The following is a 16642-nucleotide window of genomic DNA, read 5'->3' on the forward strand; positions in this document are numbered from 1 at the left end:
TGCATTTATTACATGCCTGTGCTCAGTTCTTTCTATTTTTTATCCTGTTCAGAAACCCCTTCCTAGGAAATGGTGCCACCCACAGTGGGCTAGGTCTTCCAACATCAGGTATCAGCAAGGCAATGCTCACAGGTCAATTTGATTCTGGCAGTTTCTCAAATGAGGCTGTTCCCTCTGTGACTCCAAGGCATTCTGAGCTCATAGTTAAAGCTAACCAGAACAACTGTCAAGAGCTGAGAGACTAAGAGTGGAATAAAAAATCAGTAGCAACCAGTTAGAAAAGGCATATGCACACAATTAGTCTTCATGCATCTGCTACACTCCCAGGGACCCTAGCGCCCTTCTCTGCAGCAGTTGAGGGAAAGAGATGGCAAAGCAAAGAATAAAAGAGCCAACTGCCCCCTGGTACTTATGAGGGACTAAGATTTAGATGTTTGGGATATAAACTTCATTTGATTGGTTTGGTTGACTGCACTGGAAATCAAGCCTAGGGCCCTGTACATGCTGGGCAAGCAAGGGTTCTATCTACTGTCAAGCTACTTCCATATCCTAAAACTTTAATTATAAACTCAAACTTATCTTACCAGAATTACTGAACTGAAGGTGGTATTGGAATCAAATTTTATTTCCTTGCAAAATTGTCACACAAGAGACTGAAGCAACTGAGAAAAAGCACGTGTTGCTTTTGCAAAGGACCAAGGTTTGGTTCCCAACGACCATGTTAGGGGGCTAACGACCACCTGTGACCCCAGTTCCAGAGGATCCGGTGCTCTCTTCTGGCCTCATGCAGCTACATGTACAAATCCATACAACAACACATACAGTTATTCATAAATAAAAGCAAGCCTTTTTTTTTTAGTCACTACACAAGATATTTAGGAAAATAATTTTTCTTCATGATAGAACCTTGAAATGCATCATTACACATTTGTCAGTATCCAGAGAGTGCAAGACAACAATTGTAGGTCCTAAAGAAGCTAGCATGAGCCAATAGTGCCACGTCAGTGTGAGCTTACCCAGTGTAGCAAATACACTGTTCTGGAAGGACAGGATGCTGGAAAGGGAAGACCTATGCATGGGGAAAGACTGAGAGGGAAGTTTTATTTTTTGTTTCTTAGCTTCTTTTAATTTCTGTAATGATATGCACTAACAAAAACAATTTAAGGGCTCAGAGTTTGAGAACACAGCCTATTGAACTGGGGAGGTTATGGCAGCAGGAGCTTGAAGCAGCTAGTCCCATCACAGCCACAGTCAAGAAAACAGTGAATGCATGTCTCCATTGTCCAGAGTCCAGAGACCCCTGCCCAGGGACTCATCATGCACCCACTGGACTCCTGCTAGGCTGAGGGACAGTCAGGATGATCTGTAACTCCAGTCCCAGGAGATTTGAGGCCCTTTCAGGACAACATGGGCACTGCACACACACGGTACATAGACACGCACACAGATAAAACACTCATACATTATTCAAAATTTTTTATCTAATTTTTTTGTGGTACTGTGTTCTGCCTCTCTGCTCGGGGTATCTGGATGCTGCAGGCACACTGACCCAGAGGAAGCACAGCAAAAAACAAAATGGAAAGTCCACAGCCTGTGTTTCCCTTTGGGCATCAGATGACTTAGTGAAGCAGCTCTCTAAGAGGATCCTTGCTTTATTGGGGTTAGATGTGGGCGTCTACACTTTATTTGGAGTGAACCAGGGATTATATACCTCTTGGGGGAAGGGCATTAGAATACCCAGGAAAGGAAGGCTACCTATCTGAGCTACCTAGATACCTCATTAGCATGGAGAGGAACTCCAGGTGTTACGCCACATGACTGAATGCCCGTGGTCCTCTCCGATGGGTGTCATGGTTACATGCTTCAGAGCGGGTAGAGGTAGGTAGGAAGCAGCTCCACCCCTGCCATTCTCAATTCTCTGAGGTTCCCGGGTTTGAGCTCCTCAACCTTACCAGTTCTTATGCCTGTCTGGTCGCACAGTCCCAAATGCCCTCCAGTTTTTAATGTGTATTCTCACATATGTTACTCACTGTCCTGTGGCTATGAAAAGATACCATGACTAAGGCAACTCATAAAGGAAAACATTTCATTGAGGACTAGCTTACAGTTTCAGGGGCTTAGTCCATGGTCATCATGGCAGGGAGCATGGAGGCATGCAGGCATGGTGCTGTAGTAATAGCTAAGAGCTTCATCCTGATCCATAGGCAGAGAGGAAAGAGAGAGACAAAAAGACAGAGAGAGGCAGAGACAGGGAGAGGCAGAGACAGTTAGAGAGAGACAGAGAGACAGAGACAGAGAGACAGAGAGAGACAGAGGCAAAGACATAGAGTGAGACAGAGGCAGAGAGACAGAGATAGAGTGAGACAGAGACAGAGATAGAAAGAGACAAAGAGAGACAGAGGCAGAGAGTCAGAGACAGAGAGAAAGAGAGAGGCAGAGACAGAGACAGAGAGAAAGATACATAGGGACCCAGAGAGAAAGACAAAGGCAGAGACTAGGACTGATGTGGGTTTTTGGAATCTCAAAGCTCACCCTCTAGTAACATACTGCCTCCAACAAGGCCATACTCCCTAATCTTTCTCAAATAGTGTCACTTCCTGATGACTACACATTCAATTGTATGAGCCAATGGGCCATTCATAATCAAACCTCCACTTTCCACAGCCTGTCTGTCCCTCATAGACTTGTGGCCAAATCATAATGGAGAAAGACTTTCAGTCCAACTTCAAAAGTCCCCATAGGCGATCACAATCTCAATATTGCTTCAAAGTCCAAAGTCTCTTCTGAGACTAATGGCAATTTCTTACTGTAATCCCTTAGAAAATCAAAATCAAGAAGCAGATCATAAACTTCCAACATACATTGGCACAGGATATACATTATCATTCCATCATGGAGAAAGGGAGAATTCTGGTCCAAACAAGACTAAAAATCAAACAGATAAACCCCAAATTTTGTGTCTTTATGCCTGATGTCAAAGTGGCAGGTATTCCATGACTAGCATCTTCAATGTCTTGGAGTCTCCAACACAATCCAGGCTTCTTCTTCACAGTTTCACACAGTGGTCCTCGCTGGGTATCCATGAAGACACACCTCTGGCACACACCTACCCTGAGCAGCATTCCTTAGCCAAGGAGGAAGATTCTACAACCCATTTCTTGTATCCTTGACTCTAAATCAAGAACCATGTCACTGAAGCTGTCAGGTTCTGTTGCTTGCTATACAGCTGGAACATAAACCCCTCATTCAATCTTATCTGTGTCAGGTTTCTGTTGTTGGTGGTTTCCTTCCTGCTTAAGCTTTTCTTTAATTCTTTTTCACAAGTTGGAAGCTTAGCTGGGTTCGGTCTTGCCCTGAGGTCACCAATTTAGTATCAAGCTTTTCTTTAAACCTTCATTGTTTTTTTGTTTGTTTTTTGAGACAGGGTTTCTCTGTGTGGCCCTGGATGCCCTAGAACTGGCCCTGTAGACCAGGGTAGCCACAAACTAAGAGATCCACCTGACTCTGGTGGCTGAGTTTGCGATTAAAGACACACATCTGGGTTTCTTTAAACTTTTTATCTCCCTACTTCAGTGAATTTAGCTCAATTACACTTCTTGGAGCCCCCTTTTTCTCCAACTTGCTCCTTTTCTGTAGTCCCACACATCTACTCTGCCACAGGATATGGCTGCTTGGAGAGGTGGGACATGGGGAGTTTGACTATGCTTGTTCAACACTGCCTTTAAAGCTGGTGCTGGGCTTAGGGAAGCTCCCAGACACTGCTCCACTGTGGACAGCATCTAGCTTGGGGGAAAGGGAAGCTCCAGCTTGCCTCAGTGGTAATTGTCCTTGGCTTGATGGATTCAGGCTTGGTGACAGTTGTGGCTGAGAATGCAGAGAGACCTTCTATGAAAAAAGCCAGGCCATGCTTCCAAACAGTTTATTGTCATGGCAGAAAATGGCTAAATAAAACCATACTCCACTTATCAGGGTGGGCCTGAGATTAAATACCTTTAGCAGGGAGGGATGTCTAGGAAGGGAAGCTTATTACCAAAACCATTTGAACCTCTAGGTACCTCATCAGCATGGAGAACTCTGTTTTGAGCCTAGTTGACTCTGGTCACGTCTCTCTTCCCATTGTCTTAGTCTGAGATGTTAGGGATGCCTCATGGAAGGGCTTGAGGGTGTTGACTTTATATGACTGATGGCCACAAATGTCTCTATGGAGGGGGAATGTGGCTACATGACAAGGGTCTGGTGCCGGGAGCAGGTGAATCACTTACTGTCCCTTCAGGGTCTTCAGGGATTCAAACCTTTAGCTCAATCTTACCAGGCTTCATCTTTCAATCCATGGCCTTGCACTTTTCATTATAGATCTGCACAAGAGTGACCACTAATAACCACACTATACAGTTGATATTAGGTTATCTTGAAATCTCCTCTGCCAACACCATTAATCCAAATCCCTTTAATTTAGCCCCAGGCAGATTTTTAGAACAAAGGAAAAAGTAGCCATATTTGCCAAAGCATCACAAGAAAGGGCTCTAAGTCACTTACTTACATTCTTCCCCTCTGAAACTTTTTGATCTGGCCCCTACAGCTCCAATTATCCTCAGCACATGCTCCTACTAGGATGTCCCATTAAACCACACTTAAAGTATCCAACTGCTCTTTCTAGTCCAAAGTCTTCCTTGTTCTTCCAAAAAACATCACGGTCAGGTCTGTCACTGCAATATCCCACTACCTTGTGCTACATCAATTAGTATAGACAAGATAATCTTTCATAGACACTCTCAAAACCTAACCTTAATCTAGACAATCCCTCATAGATATGCCTGGAGGCTTGTCTCCTATGCGATCTTATATTGCATCGTGTGACCATTCACCATCACAGGAGGGATACAGGAACAGTAAAACTGTGTGAAGAAAATGTTTTTTTTATTATTATTTGAAGAGAGATAGGTTATATCATATAGGTTTTACCAGTCCACAGCATGGCAGGCCTGGCTAGCAGTAGAGAAACGGAGATAAGATTTTGAAGTGAATTCTCTGTGGGTCCTGTTTGATTGCTCTATCAAAGGTTCAAATCTTTCTAGTTTCACATTCTTCACTGATGTCTCATAAGGCTTCTTCTACACAGCTCTCCTTAGAGCTGTCCTCTGGGAGTAACACATACTAATCAGAGTTCATAAAGAGAGTGAAGAAAGGCTTAATTTCCCCATTGCAGAACATCTGCCATACTGTTAATAGACAAGGGAAGTTACGCTCACAGCTTGTAGCAGGAAGGCTACTGTTTCTCAGAGGCTCCCTGTACTTTGGATGTCTTGGAAGGCTGTAACACCTGTGCAAGAAAAAAAATAGGCAGGCTTTAGAAACCATTATCTCAGTTGTGGGCATGATGGTGCACACCTTTAATGCCAGCCTTCAGTAGGCAGAGGCAGATGGATCTCTGTGAGTTCCAGGGCAGCTGGACCCTGAAACAAACCAACAAACAAACAAAATCAAAGGAGATTTGACTAGTCCAGAGAGCTCAGGCTCGAAACAAGCCTTCCTGCTCTGAAGGGAAGGGCAAATGGCCCATCCTGCCTCTTCCCATACTTGGGTCTTCCTAGCCAAAGTAAACCCACTGGGCACATGGATCCCAGGATCTTTCCCAGTGCCCTGCACTATGCCTAGGGCTCACCTTACCCCTTAACCACACAACCCTCTTTAAAGGACATCCAGGGGACAGGTTCCAAGAAGCCTTAGGAATCATTCTGATCCACCCCATTCCTGGTCTGTCCCACTTACCTTAGGCCCAGCTTTGCAGAGAAGGACAAACAGGACTGAGAAGACCAGGCCCTTGTTCAGTATGAAGCCACATGTCAGAACAATCACCATCACTGTCACCCACTGCTCTGTAAGATCAAAGGTAAGTGTGGGCACTCCAGGGATGACTTTACTAAATCTAAGTGGACATGGGTTATCTGCCTTCAGGGCTCTGTGGTTAGACCTTCTACCTGCCTTGCACTCTGAGAGCAGCCAAAGGGTTGAATACCCTCGGAAGAGAAAGCCTCGATCTTTCCCATGTTCCTCATGTCAAAGAACAAACTAGTTTTCTGTCTCTTGTACCCCCACCTACACCCCATCTCATGCTTCCTGAATGTGGATACTAGTTGCTGGCATCTCCACCAGCCTCTCACATTTCACCAGACATTAGTGTTTCTCCCTTCTCTACTCCACAACTCTTCTGCTGCCTTCAAAGTGACTGGTTCCTAGTGCTTCCCACAGTGCTCTTTGGCAAATACTATGGTCTGGGGAGAGATAAAGACTCTTTGGGAGGGTTAGCAGAGATGTGATCCCCACTGGGTGTCCAGATATTTTTGATAAAGTTGGACAATGTTCCCTGTGCTTGGGAGACTATTTACCCAACCTAACTGGATTAACCTGAGCCAGCAAGGAACCTGAAGGTATGTGGAACTTCTCTGTAAGCTAGGGAGATAATGGTCTCTTCCTAGACCATTATCATAAGACTATTTGGCTGAGGAATGAAGGTTCACTGGGTCGTAGAAAGTCAAAGAAGGGATATTTACTTTACAGCCCGCATCCCAAGCTGCAAGATAGATAAGAAACTACCAAGTTTGACACTGGACAGCATCAGAGCCAGCACTGTGCCCAGATCTCCTAAACTCACACCTATATTATGCCCATGACATGGTGCTGGTATCACCCTTCAGAGTCCCAGCTAAGAACCTGGTCAAGGCTCAACCCTCAGTACATTCTCCCACCCAGTCTATCACACCCAATCTACCTGCTTGCCCTGGCCACAGCACCCCCTGCTAAGTGTGTCTCTGGTCCATAGTGGCAGTCCTCAGTAGGTTTCTATTGCTTTGGTAAAAACTATGACTGTGCTGACTAGTAGAAACTAGTGGTGATTAAGACAAGTTAGTACCAGGAATGAGGTATCACTATTTCAGACCTGACCAGGATGTGTGTAGGGGAGGATGTGAAAAGACTTTGGAACTCTGGACTAGAAAACCCAATGAGTGTTGAGAACTCAGTGAGGTGTTCTGTAGGAGTTTGGAAGATAAGAATGTGGAAAGCAGTGCAAAAGATAAAGGCCTGTGAGGTTTTAGAGGGAAGCAAGATTCTACTGGGCCTTTTGGGTAAAGATTCTCTGTTTCTGGTTGGCTGTGACTGAAGAATGAGCTGTGATCAACAAGAGACCAGAACCACTAAGGTAAACCCTTTGCTTTTCTTAGACAATGGATGCTGATTATCTGGGGCTGAAGAATCGGTTGTGACTAAGAAGAGAGCGGCATCATTGGGGTGAAGTCTTCTGAAGTCTCTTCAGTGTTTCCTCAGGATCAGCACACAGAGGATGTGTTTCGGAAGCTGCCAAGGTTGTCCCTCATGCTGGAAGCTGAACTTGGTAGTATAAGACTCACCTATGTGTATTGGCTTTGAAGGTATAAAGGGGTCATGGAGAGCAGGGAAGACTTGGCACTGTGTCCCTGAAGAAAGCCCAAGAGATGCTACTGGTGAAAAGTCTAGCCTAGTTGCAGCAAGACATACCAACATTTTGGAGATGCTAGTACCATGGGATGACCACCAAGAATAGCAATAGCAGTGGGATGGAACCAGCCAGAGCCTGGAAGACCAGCTTTGTAGTCTGCAAAGGGCAGAGCTGGAGAAGGGACCCAAGAGACCACAAGTGAACAAGATAATTGGATACTGAGTTGCTTACACAGGTAGAGTTTGGCTTTGCTTTGGTTTGATTGTGATCGTGCCCTGAGTCTACCCTCTTGAAGTAAGAATTTAATTTATTTTTTATTCTTCCAGGAGACCACAGTTGAGAGACAGGATTTTAAAAGGCCTTGTATTTTGAACATGACTGGCTATTTTAAAGAGACTGAATTTTTTTAAGTCTTTGAATTTTTAGCCATGGGACTTTTAAAAACTTATAATGCTTATGTTGTAGTGTTGATATTGATGTGTGCTCTTTGGGAAGAACAAGAAAGGAAAGGTTGTGACTTAACAGCGATGCATTTGTGTGTCAAGTTGACAAGGAGTCAGGAAGCAACATCCTTCGTAGCCTCTGCATCAGCTCCTGCTTCCCGGTTCCTGCCCAGGTTGAGTTCCTGTCCTGACTCCCTTCAGTGATGAACTACTATGTGGAAAGGTAAGCCAAACAAACCCTTTCCTCCCCAACTTGCTTTTGGTCTGGTGTTTCATGACAGCAACAACAACCCTAGGTAGGATAATGACCTGAAGCAACTTGGGTAGAAAGTTTTCATTTCATCCTACACATCCAGGTAAATCTGTCATGGAAGGAGATCGGGCAGGAAATCGAGTCAGGAGTCTGGAGGTGGTGACTAAACAGAGGCTATGGAGGGGAGCTGCTTATTGGCTTGCTCTCCAAGGGTTGCTCAGCCTGCTTTCTTATATAACCCAGGGCCACCTGCTTAGGGTGGGACCACCCACAGTGAGCTGAATTCTCTCATGCCAATTAACCATAAAGGCGAGTCTCTACAGACAAGGCCACAGGCCACTCTGAGCCAAGCAAGCCTCAGTCGAGACCCCCCGCTTTCCCGAATGACGTCTGGTTATGTCAAGTTGAAATATAAAGAGCATCTAACCAGAACATCTAACATCCCCATGTTCCATCCTCATTACCAGAGAAGTAAGGAGAGAAGGAGAGGCCGGGAGGAAGGAAGGGAGGAGAGAGGGAAGATGACAGAGGTGGGAAGAAAGAGGGGTAAGGGAGGAAGAGAGGAATGGAGGAAAGAAGGGAGAGAGAAAGGAAGGAAGGGGAGGGAGAAAGGTGGTGTTGTGGTTTTGTCTTTTACAAAAGTTTATTGTAATGCTAAATGCTGGCATTCAAGATCTGGAGTCTGCACTTGGTCTCTGGAACCCTGGCCCCCTAGGTAATTCTGATTGGTGAATAAAAATGCCAGCAGCCAATGACTGGGCAGAAGATAGATAGGTAGGGATGAGCTTTTATGGGCTCAGAGAGAGGAAAGAGAGAGAGCTACCATGAGGTAGAAGAAGAGCATGTAGAAGAGAAGAGATGTGCAGAAGAGAAGGAAGGAGCGGCCATGGGTTATCTGAGCTATAAGACATGGATGGCCATGTTGGCTGTTCAGTTGGAGCAGCACAGATGAAACATAAAAAGTAATAATGGGGTTACTGATGGAAAGTAGATTCTAACAGCATGGAGGGTAGGCAGCTGCCCAGCTATTGCGCTGCTTCAGGCACATTAAAATGTAAAGGGTGTGTGTGTGTGTGTGTGTGTGTGTGTGTGTGTGTGTGTGTGTGTGTGTGTGTGTCTAAGAAAACACGGGATGTTTTAAAATATTTTTTTGCAACAAGGGAGGAAGGGAGAGAGAAGTGAAAAGGAAGGGAGGGGAGAGGTTGTGGAGGGTTGGTATGAGGAACTTGCTGGTAACCTAGCTGAAACTAAAAATAAAACAAAGAACTGCACCCAGCTGACTGCACTCTCCCCTCCAGACCACTCTGGGCACCGAAGTTGCACTCTGTGGAGGGTTATTTCCTAATTCTCCCGCCATCCCTCTAGGCAGAGAAAACCTGTGCCAGATGCCATTCCTCCCGTCCCTGGAGAGAAGGTAAAGGAAGCTGTCCCAGCGTGGCTTCTGGTCCCTCCCGGTTTGCATCTGATAACTGTCTATCCTATATTGAGCTCGGTGCAGTTCTCGCACAGGATCGCTCACCCGGGCATTCCAGCGACTTTTCCTGTAGCTTTTTAACTAGGACTTCAGCAAAAGGATGGGTGGAAGTGAAGTGATGGGTTCAGAGAACAAAGGTTCAAATTTTCCAGTGCCTGGAGCAGGTAGATTTGACCCAGTGTGAAATGCAAGTGAGACCTTTATCTCCCTGTGATCAATATATATAAAGGAATCCAAGATGGGGCCGCTATCAAATGCCGTAATGGGAAAGCCAGACTGCCAAGAGCTTACTGACCACCAGAGAAGATACGGGATTTGTCTAAGGTCGCTGAGCAGGTTCAGGGCAGAAAGCAAGTAAAGACCTAGAATCTTCTAGTCTCTGAAGTGGCACTTTGCTCTGTCAAGGGCCGCTAAAATAGTCCTTGCGCAACTTTCAGGAGTGAGTTAATGACCTAAGCTGAGGGCAGGGGAACTGTTTACCTACACAGCGGAGTCAGCCTCACCATTCCGGGTGTCACGTGATTCTCCTATTGAGCGGTCAGTAGAGCTAGGCACTCTGTCACCCGTGGTCTTTTTTTTTTTTTTTTTAGATTTATTTATTTATTTTGAATATGAGTACACTGTAGCTGTCTTCAGACACACCAGAAGAGGGCATCGGATCCCATTACAGATAGTTGTGAGCCACCATGTGGTTGCTGGGATTTGAACTCAGGACCTGTGGAAGAGCAGTCGGTGCTCTTAACCACTGAGCCATCTCTCCAGCCCACCCGTGGTCTTTCTGCTTGTTTGATTCTTTTGTGTATATTGGCGTGAGGGGACAGAGCAGTAGAGGTCACCCTCAGAGTTCCTCAAGCCCTCTGCTTTGTGTTTTGTTTTGAGACATGGTCTCGCTAAGTAGCCCTGGCTGGCCCAGAAGTTGTTGTATAGACCGGCTACCTTCAAATAAGAGATCTCCCTGCCTCTGCCTCTCCGGCATTGACTTTAAAACTGGCATTAGCACATTCAGCCTCTGCCTTGTTTTCTCTGTTTGGCTTTTACCCCACTTTGGGGAACAAAGTCTCTCTTTGGGACTTGAGCCTCACTAATTAGAGCCTTGGGGCTCCTCCCGTGTCTTCTCCCCAGCACTGGGACTAAAAGCAAGTGCTTCCATGCCCAACTTTCCACGAGGTGCTGGGGATTGAACTCTGAGACTCATTCTCTTCACAGACTTCGTTACCTCCTCAGTCCTCAGCTCTCCTCAGCCCAAAGGTGGCTTTTAATGTTTGCTTTTCTTCTTTTTTTCAGTCCTGTAAATTGAATCTAGGACCTCACACATGCTAGGCAAATACTCAACTCTACCTACAAATTCTATGTGAGTCAATGCAAGCCTGAGCCTGTTCCTGAGATGGTCACATGTTGGACATAAGCCAAAGGGGGAGGCCCTGAGGTAACAGATTCCTGCTGTCTGCATAGTTTATTGAGGACACCGAAGCCAAGGAATCAGGACCCACTTTCTACCAGCCACCTCCCCACATGAATATCCAGGCTTTTTAAGAAGGAAGAGGGGCCAGCAGTGACCTCACCAATGAGGAACACTGAAAAGCAATGAACTTCTGTTCTTCAGTGTCTGTTCTTCTCCCCTACTCTTGTGGGCTCTCTGAGAGAGGCTGGAGAGATGCTCTGTGTTCACAGCACTGGCTGCTCTTGCAGAGAACCAACATAGCAGACCATAACTATCTAACTCCCTGGGGCACCGCACACCTATGGTATATGGACAAAACATACATACATACATACATACATACATACATACATACATTTTAAAAATTAAATGAACTGTCCATTGTTTATGGCTGTGCAAGGCTATATCCAGTAGTGGGATTAGATTATATTCATTTGAGCTATTGACCAAGGGGGTCCCATAGAAATCTCCTCACAATTTAGACAAAAGGTTGTTCTCTGCAAATTGACATCAGGGAGGCCAGCATCCACATAACTCAACGAACATGAAGTCAACCTGGTGCCTACCCAGAGACATCACCCCTAGGTTCTAGTGTCTTTGGTTCAGGGAGGTACTCTGCAGGCTACTGAAAGAGAAACGTGGACACCAACCCAGCCCAGAAACCTTTGCCCTGTAATCTGTCCTGCCTGCAAAATACACTAAGGCAATGGTGACAGAGAACTTGAGGGAGCAGCCAACCAATGTCTGGCTTGAACTAAAGCCCACTACGAGAGAAGGAACCCACAGCCAAGCAGTGGGTAACCAGAATCAGAGACTAAACAGCCCAGAGGCTTAGGGTAACACCAGTAACTAATCTTAAAAAAAAACTCAATAAAATGATTCCAAGTTATACTCATAGATCAGTGCCTTGTCCGACTGTCATCAGAGAGGCTTCCTCTGGCAGCAGATGGTAACAGACACAGAGACCCATAGCCAGACATATAGAGAGAGTCTAAACTGGAGGTTCCCGTCAAATCCCTCCCCTTGAGCTCAGAGAATCCTTCAGGAGATGGAAAGACCGTAAGAGCCGGAGGGGATCAAGGACACCATGGGGACACAGCTCTTCAAATTACCTAAGCAAGGCACTTAGGAACTCTCAGAGACTGTAGCAGCAGAGAGCCAAGTCTGGCAGGATTTTGGTACTGTCATGTCTATGGCCCATCACCGGGTTTTCTGTATGTAAATGTTTGTCCTTCCTCACCAGCTGATTGGTTCCGACTGGAACGTGGTTTTTGTATAATAAAGAGCCGACAGCAGGACCTGGAGCAGGAAGTATGGAGGCGGGACTTCAGGCCCAGAGAGAAGAGGTGCCGGAAGTGCAAACAGATGAAGCAGATTCAGGGGAAGCAGAACCACGATGGAATGGGGCTGTAAGCAGGCAGCGAGAAGCACACAGGGAGGCAGAATGGCAGCGAAGACAAGGTTAAATTAGACAGTTAGCTGAGAGAGTGCCCAACGAAAGGCCAATGGCTTTAAACTATATAGAGGTCTCCATGTCTTTAATATAAACCTAAGTCAGATCCACGAAAGAGAATGGGTGGATCTCTTGTGCCAGTTCTTAGGACTCTTTTCCTTCTGTCAGGTTGCCCTGTCCAACTTACAGATAGTCTTTCCTTCATCTTATATTGATTTTACTATGATATATATATATATATATATATATATATATATATATATATATACACACACACACATATATATATATATTACACACACACACACACACACACACACACACATCATGATCTGCAGGGGAGCACAGTGAATGACTACATTTCTGAGTCTGTCCTCCTGACCCCAGGAGGCAGTGGGACAAGTAAGCAGCTACAGACGTGACTCATGGCAAGTGGCCGGTTACCAGCTTCTCTGGCGGATTCCATGATGTGGAAGTAGATGGCTTTCGAGTTCACCACATCCAACGTCCTTGTCTTACAGACAAAAAAAAAAAAATGAAGGCACAGAGAATGTGACAGTCCTGGTGTGACACTATGGGAGAAGGAAAGCTCTAGAATTACCCCATTACCCTGAGCTGCCTCCTTAAAGCAGCTCCTTCTGGAAGATGAGGCCCCTGCCCGCTATTGAGCGGAAAGAGACTCCGCCTGAACCTCCACCGGAACTCACCTTGGCACCATACCAGGCGAATCCGATGATACAAGATGACAACATTGTTAGGAGAGAGGTAGATCACACACTGGTACAGCCCCACGTCTTGCTTCTGCAGTTCAGTCATGGTGACCTTGACGATGGATTCGGTGGGATAATCCTCCAGCAAGTACCTCCCAGCCCGGGCCACATTGAAGTCTGGCTTTCTGGTGTTTGTGATCACCAGGGTCTCTGGAGAACCGTGGCTTCTGACCCGTTGCCAGGCCTTCAGGCTGGATGAGTGTAGCATGATGTTGTAAGGACAAGTCAGGGTCAGGTTCTCACCCTTCAGAAAACACTTCTGTTCTTCCTCATCTCCATCTTTGAGCCCTGGAATAGGAGACGTGTGCTTCATAGAGCCAACTTGCATCAGCCACACGTTGCCAGGACATTAATGACCCCAACAAGCATGGAGGGGGAATTTAGGAGTGCTGTGACGATTCCAGAGCTCTTGATTGCTTTGTGTGTGCCTACAGCAGTAAGTAAACCAGGCAAAATAGCCAGAACAGGTGACTGGATCTGGGCTGTGTGTTTGCAGGAAATACCCTGTTTGCATCTTGTAGAGTGGAAAATTTTCACGTTGAATGATTACAAAAGATCTTTACCAGATTGCACCACCATTTCTAATTCTAGAAATGTGTGTGCATGTGAGGCAGCTCTCCACCAGCTGCCTTCCTCTCTCTCTCTCTCTCTCTCTCTCTCTCTCTCTCTCTCTCTCTCTCTGTCTCTCTCTCCCTCTCTCTCTCCCCCCATTCCTCTCTGTGTCTCTCCATGTGTGCCTCTCTCTCCGTGTGTCTCTCTTTCTCTCTTTCCTGCCTTTCTGTCTGTTTCTGCTTATCTATCTCTGTCTCTGTGTGTCTCTTTGTTTCTTTTCCACATCTCTGGCTCTCTCTTTGTCTCTGTTCCCTTCTTTCTCCCCCCTCTGTCTGTCTCTCTGTCTCTGTCTCTGTCTCTCTGTCTTGCTCTCACTCACTCACTCACGCCCTCTTTCCCTCACTCCAGGGTCTCCCTTTGTAACCCAGACTGACCTGAACTCAACATATAGCAAAGTCTGCTTCAGACTCCCCACAGTCCACCCCCCGCCTCAACCTCCTGACTGTTGGGGTCACAGGCATGCCCCACCATACGCAGCCCTCCTATTATTTTCTGTTGTACTTGTGGTGGCCTAGACATAGTTGTTACTGTCTGGTACATGACCCTCTCAGTTCACTCCCTATATCCTTAGATAGAATCCTCCTTCAACCCCTGTCCATCCATCCAAGGGGGGCAATTGCTACCAGACAGTGGCAATGACGCTAACCTTTTTCCCTTCTTGGTCTGTTTTCCTTGCCATGGGCCACCCACACTAGGTTAGCTCTACCATCCCCTGTGACTTTTATGACGCATTTACTGTGTGTGAAATACTGAGCCATGAGCACTCCATCAACCTGTTGGTTAATTTGGGGGGACAGCTTTCTTTACCTGCCATTTACATTGCTCCGTGGTTGGTGGTTCCTTTAAGGGAGATTTGCCTCCCAGGTTTTACCTCTTGATGAGTACTTTCTCTACTTCAGTATGGCCGAGAAAAACCTCTAACTTGTTTCGCACCCTACTGCATCAGGATGGACCACCAAGGTCTCTGTCCTTCCGCAAACTCACCCATCTCTAACACAAACCCTGGTCTCCTCCCACGCCATCTTGAGGAACAGAAGTAAACTTCTTTTAGCAGCTACCTCCCGTCCGCAAGCTCCATCCCTCTTGTTGGTACCTGTCCTCTAGCTTCCTCACCTTCCTCTCCTTACCCGAAACACAGAGCAACAGCCCCAGCCATAGCAGCAGTGGTGACATCCCCCAGGTCCCTGCCTCCTCCGTATGAAGCACCTTCCTGGGTGTGCTAACTGCCAATGGCCAGAGGCAAGAGGCCAAGCGACAGAGTTGTGGGAGCATGCTGCTCCACTTAGAAGTTGACTGGCTTCTGTCCCCACAGGTTCCGCTCCTTTGTCCCATTGAGAAACCCTGAGGGAAATGCGACAGGAGGAAGCTGCCCCAGGACACACAGAAGGGGGCCAAAGTAGAGAACCTAATTTTGTGACACCCTCCTTCCTCCTTTGATGCCACAATCTGTTGAGAAACACTCTGAGGCTAGCTGCCGTTCTCCGACACACCTGAGGTTCCTACACTGTTCTACTCACTGCCTCTGGGGACCAGGACATTGTCACATCCACTGACCCCTCACACTGTCCTCCCCAAGCCAATGACGCTAAGCATTCAGATTTGATCACCTTCCAAAGCCAGGAGATAATCTGATGTCATTATTAGGGGTCATTCACCTTGTTTTCCTGACACAGCATCTCTCATTGGCTCGAACCTCACCAAGTGGGCTAGGCTGCCTATCTCTGACTCCTGAGGCCTGGATTGCGCATGTATACCACCAGGTGTTTTGCATGTGACTTCTGGGAATCAGGTCCTTGTGCTTCTGTGGCAAGCACTTTACTAACGGAGGCGTCTCCTCAGCCTTTGACTCATCTTTCGTCTCATTGTACCCATAGTTCTCAGTAGGGCCCTATGGCTGAATCACTCAGGAAGTCAGGCATGCATAGTCACATCTTGGTCCAACCCTCAGAGGCCCCGAATTCACAGGCCTGCAGAAGGACTGGGGAAATCTGAGTTTTAACAGGCAACCTCAGTGATTCTGACCAAGAATCCAACTAGACCAGTTACCTCAGGACACAGATACTGTGTGCCACTAGAACAGTCACCACAGCCACAGAATCTGAACTGGTTTTCTTCTATTTATTTTTCTCTTTGGGGTGGGGTTTCCCAACAAAGTCCAAACTGTCCTAGAATCCTCAAGTTCCTAGTCTCAGTCTCCCAAGTACTAGGATCACAGACATGTGCCATTGTTCCAGTTTTATTCTGATGCCTTGGGAAAGCACCCTGACCAAACAACAAAAAACAAACAAACAAACAAGGAAAACAGGTTATAGTCCATTATTGTCGAGAAGTCCTAGCAGGAACACAAGAAGCTAGTTACATCACATCCACGGTCAGGAGCAGAGGATAAACTGGATCCTTGGCATCTGCCTGCTTCTCATCAACGAGGTTTCCTTATTCTAAGACAGAGTGGGGACTCAGTGTATGACGTGGTACCACCCATATACACGGTGGGCCCTCCCACCTCAATTAACAGTCAAAGCCGATGCAGCACAGGCCTGCCCACAGGGGACAATTCTTCAATCAAGGCTCCCCTCCAGGGTGGTTTCTGGTCTACCACAAGTTGATAACCTAAGAGCTATGACAGCCGTCATACGTGTGTGTGTGTGTGTGTGTGTGTGTGTGTGTGTGTGTGTGTGTGTGTGTAAGTGTATGTCCCAGACCACCCAGGGGAGTGTGCCAG

The 16642-nt window shown here is 46.5% G+C and overlaps 1 protein-coding gene across 3 annotated transcripts; it reads right to left on the bottom strand.

The window, feature by feature from the left end:
• Positions 1–4931: 4931 nt before the first annotated feature.
• On the bottom strand, positions 4932–16550 carry Trem3 (triggering receptor expressed on myeloid cells 3). Of its 3 annotated transcripts, none has more exons than NM_001191581.1 (4): positions 15048–15093; positions 13246–13596; positions 5770–5876; positions 4932–5320 (listed from the first exon to the last, which is right to left on the bottom strand). In NM_001191581.1, exons 1-4 carry the CDS (start codon positions 15091–15093, stop codon positions 5267–5269), a joined length of 558 nt encoding a protein of 185 aa, NP_001178510.1. In that variant the 3' UTR covers positions 4932–5266. The 3 variants fall into 3 exon arrangements, with proteins under 3 accessions (NP_001178510.1, XP_017452035.2, XP_038939880.1); XM_017596546.3 differs by lacking the exons at positions 4932–5320; positions 5770–5876 and adding exons at positions 9233–10359; positions 12983–13052 and having other exon boundaries at positions 15048–16550; XM_039083952.2 differs by lacking the exons at positions 4932–5320; positions 5770–5876 and adding an exon at positions 9233–10359 and having other exon boundaries at positions 15048–16550.
• Between the last annotated feature and the right edge of the window lie 92 nt (positions 16551–16642).

The sequence above is a fragment of the Rattus norvegicus genome, chromosome 9 (genome assembly GCF_036323735.1).
Source record: "Rattus norvegicus strain BN/NHsdMcwi chromosome 9, GRCr8, whole genome shotgun sequence".
NCBI classification, from domain to species: domain Eukaryota; kingdom Metazoa; phylum Chordata; class Mammalia; order Rodentia; family Muridae; genus Rattus; species Rattus norvegicus.

Coding starts and splice junctions, on each gene's coding strand:
- Trem3 (XM_039083952.2), bottom strand. CDS start 15,252: ATGGGACAAAGGAGCGGAACCTGTGGGGACAGAAGCCAGTCAACTTCT. Junction 13,597..15,047: donor GCTGTTGCTCTGTGTTTCGG/GTAAGGAGAGGA, acceptor CTCCTATTCCAG/GGCTCAAAGATGGAGATGAG. Junction 10,360..13,245: donor TCGCCTGGTATGGTGCCAAG/GTGAGTTCCGGT, acceptor GCTCTTCCACAG/GTCCTGAGTTCAAATCCCAG.